This window comes from Solanum dulcamara, chromosome 2, assembly GCF_947179165.1.
Source record: "Solanum dulcamara chromosome 2, daSolDulc1.2, whole genome shotgun sequence".
Lineage (NCBI taxonomy): Eukaryota > Viridiplantae > Streptophyta > Magnoliopsida > Solanales > Solanaceae > Solanum > Solanum dulcamara.
This window is the reverse complement of record NC_077238.1, coordinates 5419305-5431588: the sequence shown is the minus strand read 5'-3', so window position 1 is coordinate 5431588 and position 12284 is coordinate 5419305. Positions and strand designations below refer to the sequence as shown.

Sequence of the window (12284 nt, the reverse complement as noted above, 5' to 3'; positions counted from 1 at the left end):
TTATGTTGTGGCCCGGTGATTATACTTTAGGAATATTTTTTATTAAAAACTTTACAAGTTTAATTACGTCTCACCACTTTGATGTGTGTTAATTCATTCTATATTAATATAGGAATTTATATTTGAATGTTTTTTATTAAATATAAAGGGTGCATTTGATAGAAAGGAATTTTTTCATTAATTAAAAAAATACGTAGTTATTAAAAATTTATAGTAGTCACATCCCAAATTAATTTTTATTTTTGACATGAGTAGCGTGTTATAACTTTGTTGATTAAAAATAAATATTATAGTAGTAGGTACTTGAATATAGATATGTGCTATCATAACCAATAAAATAAGATCATTACTATAAACAAAGTAAATTAAGATGGTCAACAAAAGGATTGAGATGGATTTAAGAGGCTTGATTTGTTTTTATTGGAATTAAGATGTTTGTAAATATAATAAATATATAATTTAAATAATAAATAATTAAAATTTAAAAAAGTATAAATCTAATAAAATAAAATTATTATTTGGTTAAAAAAATACTTATGTTCACTAATAATGATAGAAATGATTGTTATGACGGAAGAACGCAAATTCGAAAATAGAGAAAATAAATAACATCAAATTTAACTTGGGAAAACCCTTCAAATTGAAGGTAACAATCAATGGATCTTCGAAATTTGAATTGTTCCACTATAACAATAAGAGGGTTGTAATTATTCTCCTAAATGGCTACACAACAATTGTCAAGCAAGAAGAAGCAATAGCTATACCAACAAATGTAATAGAAAACAAATCATTCAAAACAAAGCTACTGTTCGGGACCTAAACTGGGATGTTTTTGACCTCCAAATCCGATCTCCACCGTTCAAATCAAACACAAAGATGTTAGAAACACTCAATAAAAATTTCAGCCTGATCCAACGATTAATAAATTGAAAAACACAATTCAAAGATTTTAGTCGGAGAGGCAAAACTGCTGCGGAAAACGTCATTTTCTTCTCTCTTTTACTTGTTGAAAGCTCTCTCAAAAACCTCTCTTATGTGCCTAATGTCTCTCACAGACACTATCAATGAGCAATTGCATAATTCTCTCAAATCATCCTATTTATAGAGTGATACTTTTTTCTAAAGCCAAAACCAACTCCAAATAAGATTATAATTTTAATCTTTTTCCAAATAGAATTGAAAATCAAATTAGGAGAATTATTCCAATTTTTTTACAAATAGAATTAGGCCATGGACCTTTGGAAGGAACATGGACCATAGCCCGATTTGTAATAATGGTAATAATAATGATTGACATGAGGAAATTCTTGTCGGGCTTATAGCTATCAAAACTGATTTATACATAAGAACTAGCAAGAATAGGAAAATAGTATTTTTTTTTGAATTACTGTAACGGTGATTTGGATGGTTGGAGGAAAGGGAGTCGGGCAGACTCTCCTCTGTTTTGTAATGGTGACTTGGTAATTAATGCAAATATTTTAATTATAAAAAAAATATGGTGGACTAGTAGTGATAATTGTGATGATGGAGATGTTGGTACTATGGTAATTGGTATAATGATGATGATTGTAGTATTGGTTGTGATAGTGAAATTGCTTAAAGTTAGTAGTTGATGATGTTGATAGTAATAGCAAAAATTGAATCGATGGTATTGACGATGATGCTAATTGTGATAGTGAAGGTGATTGATAGTAGAGATTGATTATAGTGATGGTGGGCGTGATAGTGATGACGCTGGTGGTGATGACAATAAACATAATCTTAATAATGAAAGTAGTAGGATTGGTATCGATTGACAGTTGATAGCAGTATTGAGTGTCTATGGTGATTGTGATGACGTGAGTGGTTGGTGATTGCAATGATGATGGTGATTGAGATGACATAAGTGATTTGTAATAGTAGCTGGTGATTGTAGATAGAATAATGGATAAAAACTATTCACACAAAAATACATTTTAATAATATTAAATTATTTAAAATCTTAATTGAGATTAAGTACTTAAATTTTAATATAAATAAAAACATTACATCATCCAAGATTTGATCTTTCATATTCAAAACCTTCATTATTATGACTCAAGTGGAGTAAAAATAACAGTAAAGAAAAGGGAAGGGAAAGTAAAATATTGAAATAGGACAAAAAGAATTATGAAGTCTTAGATGTATTTCAACTTTTACTTCTATGCACTTCTTTTAAATTTCCTCTCAAAAGGATTGACATTTATTCTGGCATGTCATCAATGACAAGAACAATAAATTACTCCAATTGACTTGTTATTTTTATCGCAGATACATCCCTCCTTTGGGGAAATTAGGCTTTAGAAAGAAAAAAAAAAAGAACAAGCAACCAAATATTGAAGTTTTAAAGTGTGTGTTGACGTTACAAAACGAGCTTTAAAAAAATTCCTATTAGTCATAACTATATATTGATAGTTGAAGTGTATTTTAATATATAAATAATAATATTTTATGTAAAAAAATAGAACAACTTATAATTAAGATATTAAACTCGCGAAAAATTATAATTCGTATGTGTTTTTGATCATTAGCTCTTTTTTAATTACAATACTATTATTTTAGCAAAAGCAAATTAATAATTGCAAATTGAAATATCAAAGTTGGGAGAGTACCGCATCTAACTAATTTCATTTCTTCAATAACTGAGAAAATAGCTAAATGCTCCTTTAATTTATATTTGAATTCTCAACTACACACTTTAATTTTACAGTACTCTATCACCCTCCAAAAATGTTTAAAACTAAAATTGTTACACTCTTAAAAATCACAGTCACATCTATATGGACTAGTGAAACGCATTTGACAAGTATAAATTTTATTTTAAAACTTTTTTTTAATTTTTTTCAATTTTTGATTTATTATTTTAAAAACTTTGTTGAAGGTCAAAAGGCGGAAATTTATAGATGTGTGTCTTGGAGCTTCATATTTGAAACTTGTTGATTACAATGTTAATTGTTGATTGTTTGAAGCAGAAAACACTGGGTTAATTGAGTTAATAGCTGCGATTTTTGAATCTGAAGAACACCATAACTTTATAAAAATCGACAAGCTTTCATATGAAAATTTTGAATAGGTTCTTTTAGAATCAATTTCAAACCATCTACTAGAGGTTGTAGCAATCTAAACAATTCCACTACATCAGGCCCCTTTCTAGATTTCACAAAAGTCATTCCTTTACGTTAAGCTAGCACTAAAAAGGCTACTCCTAGTAGTAGTGGTAGAATTATTCCACGTATTTCAGCTTACATTTTTTTTATTCACTCAGGATCTGGTTGCAAAAGACTGGGATGAGAAACAAAAAGGAATGTATTGTATTTTTAGCACGTACAACCATCAAACAAGAGATCAATATTTTACCGCGGCTGTTCCAACAAAAAAAATAAAGGAGTACACTTAAATGAAGTTCCTTGTTCCAAACATTTCTTGAAAGTAGACGACAAGTTTTAAATCTTAAGTTTAATGCTCGAAAATAATAAGGGATTAGCTCCACGAATACAGGGAGGATCGGTATAGTTGGGGAGATTGTTCTTCCTCAGTGGCCTTGTTAACCACGGTCTCTTAAAGGTTTCATTCTTTTACCAGCTCTTCCAGCCAATAACCTACTAACTCTAAGCTTTCAAGCACCTTGGTCACATCTAAGTCCCTATTCAATTGTTCTCTATATTATTGAATTAAGATCAATTGAGTTTGTTGATGGTTTGAAGAATTTTGTGGCTGAAAATTGAAGCTTAAAGTTGAAAACCTAAAGCACAGCTTGAAACCACCATTTAAGTTAGTTCAAAAGTTTGAGTTCTAATTTTGACTTTCCATAAACGAGTTCCGTTTTGAGTGGGTAATGTACCAAAAGAATCAAAACTTTGAGAGAAGCTTATATCTAAAATTTAGGGCGATTTGAAGAAGCTTTAGGGTGGATTTGCATCATATTTCCATAGCAATTGTGTGAAGAAGATGAAGAACATGGGCTGCATTTTTAGATTTGCAGTTGAAATTAAGTTTATCCACTAAATTGGTTGTCTATTGAAGAACTCACATTAGTGATTAATGAGATGTGTAGACTCCTTATAAGGTTTGTGCAGTCCTCCTCCTTTTGAGCTAACTTTTGGGGTGTGAGTTAGGCCTAACACCTAATATTACATGGCATTAGAACATGACCCGTCTCACCCAATGTTGGGTCTCCAAAATTAAAATTGTCAATGCACCAGATGCTAAGGACTGGGCGTGAGGTAGGGGTATTGAAAAATGACAAAATCCCACATTGGGAGATAATGAGATGGGTAGACTCCTTTGGCAATCTTCCTCCCTTTGAGCTAATTTTTGAGATGTCATGTGTGAGTTAGGCCTAAGACCTAATGTTACATTGTCTGAAACTTGAAGAAAAATCTATAAAACGTCATTAACAAAACTTGAACTTCGAAATTGAGAAGAATCCAATCACAACAATTGCAAGTGATTACAAGAATTTTCTTGAATCTGTTGAGTATTAAATATAAGATCAGAAAATTTTCTTGTATTGAAAGTTTATTGAAGAAAATTAGTTTGATATCACTGTATTAAGCTTATTCAAGCTTAAATTTGTTTTGATTTAAAAGATTTTGGATCCATATTTCTTGATTGTGAAGAATGGGATGAAATTGTTATCCATGATTTGTGATGTATCAATTGATATAGCAACGACGTGATTTCAAGATGGTGAGTGGTGGTGAAATTAGGTGGCTGCCATTGATACTCTACTAAGTTTCTATGAAGAAAACACATTAGAAGTGGAATAGGAACAAATAAGGAAAAAGGGAAAAATATTACATATATTTATGAAAAAAATATTAAAAAGTAAAGTTTTAATATTTATTTTTGATCTTCACTCACACAAAGAAAGTGCAATACACTCACTTTGTCACGTAAGTATTTAGGGAGATTATAATTCCATTTTTAAACAGTTTATGAAGGTGATAGCCCTTAAAATTAAAATGTATAGTTACAAATCCGAATATTAAATAGAAGGACATTTAACTATTTTCTCTCAATAACTTTAAAAAAATACTGGAAAATGATCAAGAAAAGACTCTTCAGCAAAGTTTTAGACACTACGCTTGCATTTGCACCAAGACACCTCAATTATCTGAAGCAAAAACAAGTTTTCAAAATATCCAGGAATTGTTTTTAGTCGACTGTTTCTCGTATAAATTATAATTTTTCTCATATTAATATAATAATAATAAAAAAATATTAATCAAAATTCATATAATTTAACTCTAAAAAAATTGTAATAAATATTTTGATATGAAGAAAGTACAAGGATCAAAATTGTTCTTTATCTTTGAGTTATGGATCAAAGTAATCCTTATCGTTTAACATGGATCACTAATAATCCTCAGTATTTTAAAAATTGATGCACTTTTACTACTCTCTCAAAAATTCGTCTAATTTTAACCCAGACTTTTCTTTGTACTAATAGAGAGCTATTAGTGCTTCATGTTACAAGACAAAGATTAGTTTAATTATTTTTAACTCAAAAGATAGAGGACAATTTTGATCTTTTTCTCTATCTAAATAGGATAAATTTAAAAGAAAATAATTAATACTAAGTACTACTCCTACTTTAGTTAAAAGATGTAACTTTGCCTTATAAAATATTGAGGACGCTTTCTGTTCATAAAAGATTCGTAGTACATACTTATTTTAAGGACGTACATATGTTGTGGCCTGTTTTTAATCAAAAAATGTACAAGTTTAATCACGTTAATTCATATCCAACTTCTATATTGGTATAGCAATTTATATTGAATGGTTTTTTTTGTTAAATATAAAAGATGGGTTTGATATGAAGGAAAATATTTTTTTATAAATAAAAATGTAGGTTGATTAAAAAATTAGAGTAACTACATTTATTTATTATTTTTGACATGAGTAGCGTGGAAGTTAGATTAAAGTAATTATTATGATATGTTCTATCATAACCAATAAAATAAGATCAATTAATATAAATAATATATTAAGATGGTCAACAAAAGGGTTGAGATAAATTTGAGAGGCTGCATTTGTTTTATTATTGAGGACCTCGGGTTAAGACGTTTGAATCTGTATATTTAAATGATTAAAATATTTAATATGCATAATTTTTTATTTATAAATATAATAAATATACAATTCAAATGGAAAAGAAGTTAAATATTAGAAAAATATAAATTTAATAGTAGAATTATTATTTATTTAAAATAATATTTATGTTCGCTATTGATGGTAGAGATGATTTGTAGTCGTGGTGACGGTAATGATTAGCGTTAATGGCTAGTAATAATTGTGGACCGGTGATGATAGTTGTGATGGTGGAGATTGTTCGTGTTGTGATGACTACTGTAATGATGGTAATTGTAGTGGTGGTTGTGATTGTGAAATTGATTGATGTTAGTAGTTGATGGTTGTGACTATAAAGTTGATTGATGTTAGTAATTGACGGTGTTGATGGTGATAGTTGAAAATATGTCGGTGATAGTTGAAAGTGGTGTTAGTTGTGATGGTGGAGGTGGGTAGTAGTAGAAATTGATTGTAGTTGTAATAGTGTCTGATAGTGATGATAGATGTGGCAATGATGACATTATGGTGAGAGTAGTGGATAAAATTATAATGACGAAGGTTGTAGGTATGATAGTGATTGATAGTAGTGGGTGACAATAGTGCTAGTAGTACTGGTTACCAATGATAGTGGTTGGTGCTGAAGGTGGGTTAGCGATGGTAATGGTGGTGGTGATCAGTGGCGGAGCCAAGAATTTCTGTGAAGGGGTTCAAAGTATAAGAAGTAAACACGTGAAAATTACAAGATGAAAAACAAAGAGGAAAATATTAATCTTAACCCATTAAATTTATCTTGTCTTATCATGCCGTGATTAGATTCTTCCTACTTTTACCTTGGTCCATCGAGCCTTTTTAATTTTCTAGTGCTTTTTTTTCCTTGTATTTTGCATTGTTCTACATTTTTTTGATTTTTTTAAAATTTTGAATTAGTGCTCATTCAATCATATGTAACTTTAAAAACCACCAAAATTCCTTTAAAAGGTGTAAAGATGAGTTACTAATATTATACTGCATATTCAGAAGATAAATAAATGACATCGTGGATTTTTAAATTCATTTAATTCAATTTACTAGGTTAAGCATTTATAAGAAAAAAAAAGATAAATAATGAATAAATCAAATAAGTTTAATTTAATTTTCATCTCTTCATAATCGAATTGAAAAATAAGAAAGAGAGGCTATGAAATTAATTAAATAAATTTTGTTATAAGGATATATTCACGACTTTTAAAAAAATCATTTGATTAATTTTAATTACTTTATTTTATATAATATTTTTTTTAATTCAATTTCAAATTTAATACTTATTCATCATTTATTTGAAAGGGTTTCTTTGAGTTAGTACATGAAAATAGAGTTATGTAGAAACAAAATGAGTATTATAAATAAGAAGAATAAAAGATAAAAATATAAAAAATATGGCTAATGAATTTAAACAGGAAACAAATTGAGAAAAATAAATAGCATACAGAGAAAAATAATGAAAAACAAAAATAATAAAATTTTACATTGAACCCAAAAACAATGAAGCCTTTCGTTGGGTCTTATAAGCCCAAAACCTGAGCCCATCTCATCCTTTCCAAAGGGAAAAAAAGGTGGAAAAATTCGGCAAACAATGAACCCTTTAGCCACTGAACTGCGCTTCTCTTTAATGTTAAGGGGTTCATTTTAATATATATCTTCACAAAATTAAAAGTTGACGTATAATTTTTCGACGAAGTCGGTTCGAGTGAACCCCTGAGCTCCACGTAGCTCCACCCTTAGTGGTGATTGTGATAACAGAGGTGGTTAGTAATGGTGGTTGGTGATTATAGACAGAAGGCTGAATGAAAATTATCCACACAAAATACCGTTTAATGATATTAAGACTTTGTTCAAAATCTTAGTGATTAAAATCTATTCAAATCAAATAAGTACTTAACTATTGATATAAATAAATAAACTTAATGATCTAAGATTTGAATTATTCAGATTTAAACCTTCGCTAAGTAAAAACAACCCAGGCCTTACTAGTTAAACTATGACACTAGTGGAAGAAACATAATAGTAGTAGAGAAAAGGAAAGGGAAAGTAAAATATTGAAAGAGGACAAAAAGAATTAGGAAGTCTTAGATATATTCCAACTTGTATGCTTTTCTTGTAAATTTCCTCAACTCCCACACCGATAGTTGAGATGTGTTTTGATACATAAATAATAATAGTTCATGAAGAAAAAGAGAACAACTGATGGTTAAAATGTGAAATTCGCAAAAAAAGATAGTTTAGATGTGTTTTTGATCATTAACTCTTTTTACTTACAATACCAAAGTTGGGAGAGTACAGCATCTAACTTAGCTTCATTTCATCAGTAACTGGAAAAAGTGCTGGAAAATGATCAAGAAAAGAGCTAGAACAAAACAGAAAAGATATTTCCAATTTCTCAGATGCACGTCAACTTGCCAATTCGATCCAAATTCTTCTTCTTCTTCTTCATCCTCCTCTCTAGATTTGATTATGAGCTTAAATTCATGATTTCCCATATCAGTTTGAGTTTTCTTAATCTCTTGAGCAGAGTTTAAGGCATCGTGACTGCATTTGCACCAAGACACCTCAATCATCTGCAGCAAAGGTAAGTTTTCAAAGTCGCGAGGAATTGTTTTCAGTCTACTATTTCTGAATATCAAATGTTGTAAGTTAGGAAAGGACATAAAGTTCCATTGTGGAATATTCATTTTATAGAACATCAAGAGCTTGAGGTTTTGGAACTCCTCATTTTCGACATCCCATTTCTCTCCTTCGAAAGCATTGGATTCCAACTTGAGCACCTCCAGGTTTACTAATCTTCCTATGGTTGAAATTTCACTCCATGGTAATTGACCTGATGACAAGGTCAACTTCTTGAGGTTCGTAGGGAAGTTGACCTGATCAAGTCGCTTTGCAGCACGTTTTAGAAAAGAGATCTTAAGTTTAAGTGATTCGAGTTTATTCAAAGAGTCTAAACCTGGAAGCCTAATGCATGTCTGATCACCTTGTAGCTCATCAACCAAGCACCTCATCTTTACTAAATTGGGTACTTTTGACACAAACTCTTGAAACTCTTCTCCTTCAGGTAAATGTACAAAAGAAAGCCATTGTAATTTTGTTAAACGACGTTTTATCTTAAACTCTGGGGCATGGCACCTGATGACAGCTGGTTTACCAGTCACTTCCAAATGTTTTAAGCTCAACATACCCCATATTGCATACGATAGATCTAATCTGCGCGATTCTCTGAGTATCAATGTTTTTAAGTACTTCAGGTTGGATAACCATGATGGATCTTCCTTAAAATTCCCCTTCAGGGCCAAGTATCTTAAATTAATCAAGAATTGAATATAAGATGCATTGCTCAATGTGACACACACCAAATCCAACACTCTCAGTGATGTGATTCTTGGTTTGGCAAAAAAACTGATGCAATCAAAGATGAGAAAGTTGTTCTGGTTAAGTACATCGTCAACAGAATAGGGTACTCGGGAGATAGCAGAATGGGGATATAAATATTCAGCTTGTTTATAATTATAACGGAAATCAAGTGAAATGCCACGTTCGCGCTCAGCAGCAGTTGAATTAGGCGATCTGCCAAGAAAACAGTATACCAAAAAGAAGAGAATAAATAGTAAGAACCAGTAGAGTTAAAAGAGTCTGCAAGTAACAAATTAAAGTCTCAATGGTTCAAAATGAGATCTTACCTATAACTCTTACAACTAGACAAGCAGAACTCGCGCAACAGATCATGCATACGAATTGCTTTCACCTCCCCAAATAAACTCCTTCCAACAACCATTACAAGGTTACTATCTATTAGTTCCTTCACGTACTCCTTTGCTACATCTTCTGCACTCTTTAACTCATTACCTACTGCAAATTCTTCCGCGATCCAAAGCTGAATTAACTCTCGAACCAAAAGCTCATCCTCAAAATGTTTTCCAAAGTAAACAAAGCCATTCGTCAAGTGACCAGGTAAACGTTTATAACTTAAGTTGATTATGTCCATGTACTTTTGTTTATCACCAGAAATACATGAACTTAAACCATAAGCAACTTCTTCCCAACGAACTTCGTCCTTCTCCAGTTTTGCAAGAACACCAGCTACCAAAATAATAGCAAGTGGAAGCCCTCCACAGATCTGTGCTATTCGCGCTCCTATTACAACAAGTTCTGGAGGGCAACTTTCTTCAGCTACAAACACATTCTTCTGCATTAACCGCCAACTTTCTTCATCTGTGAATAAACGAAGACGATGAGGAGCACTAAAAACTTTAGTATAAGAAGCTATTTTGTCTTGTCTAGTTGTCAAAATGATTCTACTACCATTGTAATCATCTGGAAAACATCTCTTTAAGGCATCCCATGTGTCAATGCTCCATAAATCATCAATGACTATGAAGTATTTGTTTCTCAGCAAACGTTTTCGCAACTCAACTGCTAGTTCATCATTGCTCCTCCTTGTCGTGTTGTCATTAAGAGGAACCAAATTACCCAATAATTCAAGCAATGTCTTTCTCTTATTATATACTTGAGAAATAGTGCACCATGAACAGACCTCAAATCGACTTGTAATATCATTATGAGTATACAATCTCTTCGCCATAGTTGTCTTTCCTATTCCAGGCATTCCAACTAGGGCGACTACATCTAAATGTTTCGTGCCCCATATAAGTCGATGCATCAGCTCTGCCGTCTCATCCTCAAATCCCACAATTTCTTCTGAAGTTATAGTCATACTGGAATCAGAAACTATGTGCACAATCAACAGGACAGAGTCTTGAATTTTTGATACTGCAAAATTGGAAACTTATTGCAGAGTTATGCTCAATATATTGAAAGAGAAAAATGTAACAGCTATTGTGCTTGAAATCAAATGATTGAGAAATCTCAGAATTGCTGTAATTTGTGGTATGGAAGAACATGTTATAGAAAACAACTCTGTTTATAGAAGACTAGAAGTATTAGTAATTGACTTCTTTTTTTATTTTGATTTTCCACCAGATATTTGATATCGATATTGGGGCCAACTAAATTTTGATTCTCTCATTGCAGGGTTCATTTCCCGAGGAGGCGCTTTCAACTAAAAAAAATTCAGCGATCTCGACGATACATTGTATGATCAAAAGGATTGACTTGTTCTGGTATGTCATCAACTAGCAATTAAGTATAATAAATAAATTCTATTGACTTTTATTTATCTTATAGATACATGCACCTGAAAATGAGATGTGAACTTATTTTTGTGAGTCAACTGATATGTCCTATCATAACCAATAAAATAAGATCAATTAAGTACTATAAACAATGTAAATTAAGATGGTCAACAAAAGGGTTGAGATAAATTTGAGAGGCATCATCTGTTTTTATTGAGATTATTAAGATGTTCTCTTTAATTTGAGCACTAAATTACTTTTAAACTGTGAATCTGCATACTCTATTTATTTATAAATAGACATTTAAATGAAAAATTAGTTAAATATTAAAAATATATAAATTTAATAAAACAAAATCATTATTTGACTAAAAAAATATTTATATTCGTTAGTGATGATGACGATGATTTGTAATGGTGGTGAATGATTGGCGCTAATAGCTAGTTATGGTGGTGGGCTGGTGGTGATAATGATGGTGAATGGTTGGCGTTAATAGCTAGTTGATGGTTCTAGTTGCCTATTTGGTGTTGTGGTGACTGGTGTAATAATGATGACAGTTATAGTGATGATTGTGATGGTGAAGTTGGTTAATGCTAGTAGTTGATGATATTGATAGTGATGATTGAAAATGTGTTGGTGGTAGTTGTCGGCGGTGTGGAGCAACAACCTGTGATCCATTCGATTAACCACATGTTCGTTTTACTCTGTCTTTAAAGCAAACTCTTTAAAGCAAAATTAAGAGCAGGGAAGGGACTATGGCCGGTATAAGCTCACCAATTAAGATGCGTGACTGATGCATCTTTTTTTCCCTCAAATGATATGGACATTTTTCTTTGGACTGAGAGGACTATTATTTAAGCGTACAACTCTTCTTAGGTTGTATTCGATCATGAATTATAAAGAATCGATTAATAATATGCATGTGTCAGAAGACCTTCTCGCAGATGATTTTTAGTCATTATGGCGCGAGTGGCTAATTCCAATTGTTTGCATATGCCACCCCATGGTAATCAATTTCTTGGAAGCAAAACAATT

The 12284-nt window shown here is 31.3% G+C and overlaps 1 protein-coding gene across 1 annotated transcript; it reads right to left on the bottom strand.

The window, feature by feature from the left end:
* Window positions 1–8423: 8423 nt before the first annotated feature.
* Window positions 8424–10898, bottom strand: LOC129879724 (putative late blight resistance protein homolog R1A-10). The gene is made up of 2 exons (XM_055953533.1): window positions 9798–10898; window positions 8424–9684 (listed from the first exon to the last, which is right to left on the bottom strand). Exons 1-2 carry the CDS (start codon window positions 10829–10831, stop codon window positions 8424–8426), a joined length of 2295 nt encoding a protein of 764 aa, XP_055809508.1. The 5' UTR covers window positions 10832–10898.
* Between the last annotated feature and the right edge of the window lie 1386 nt (window positions 10899–12284).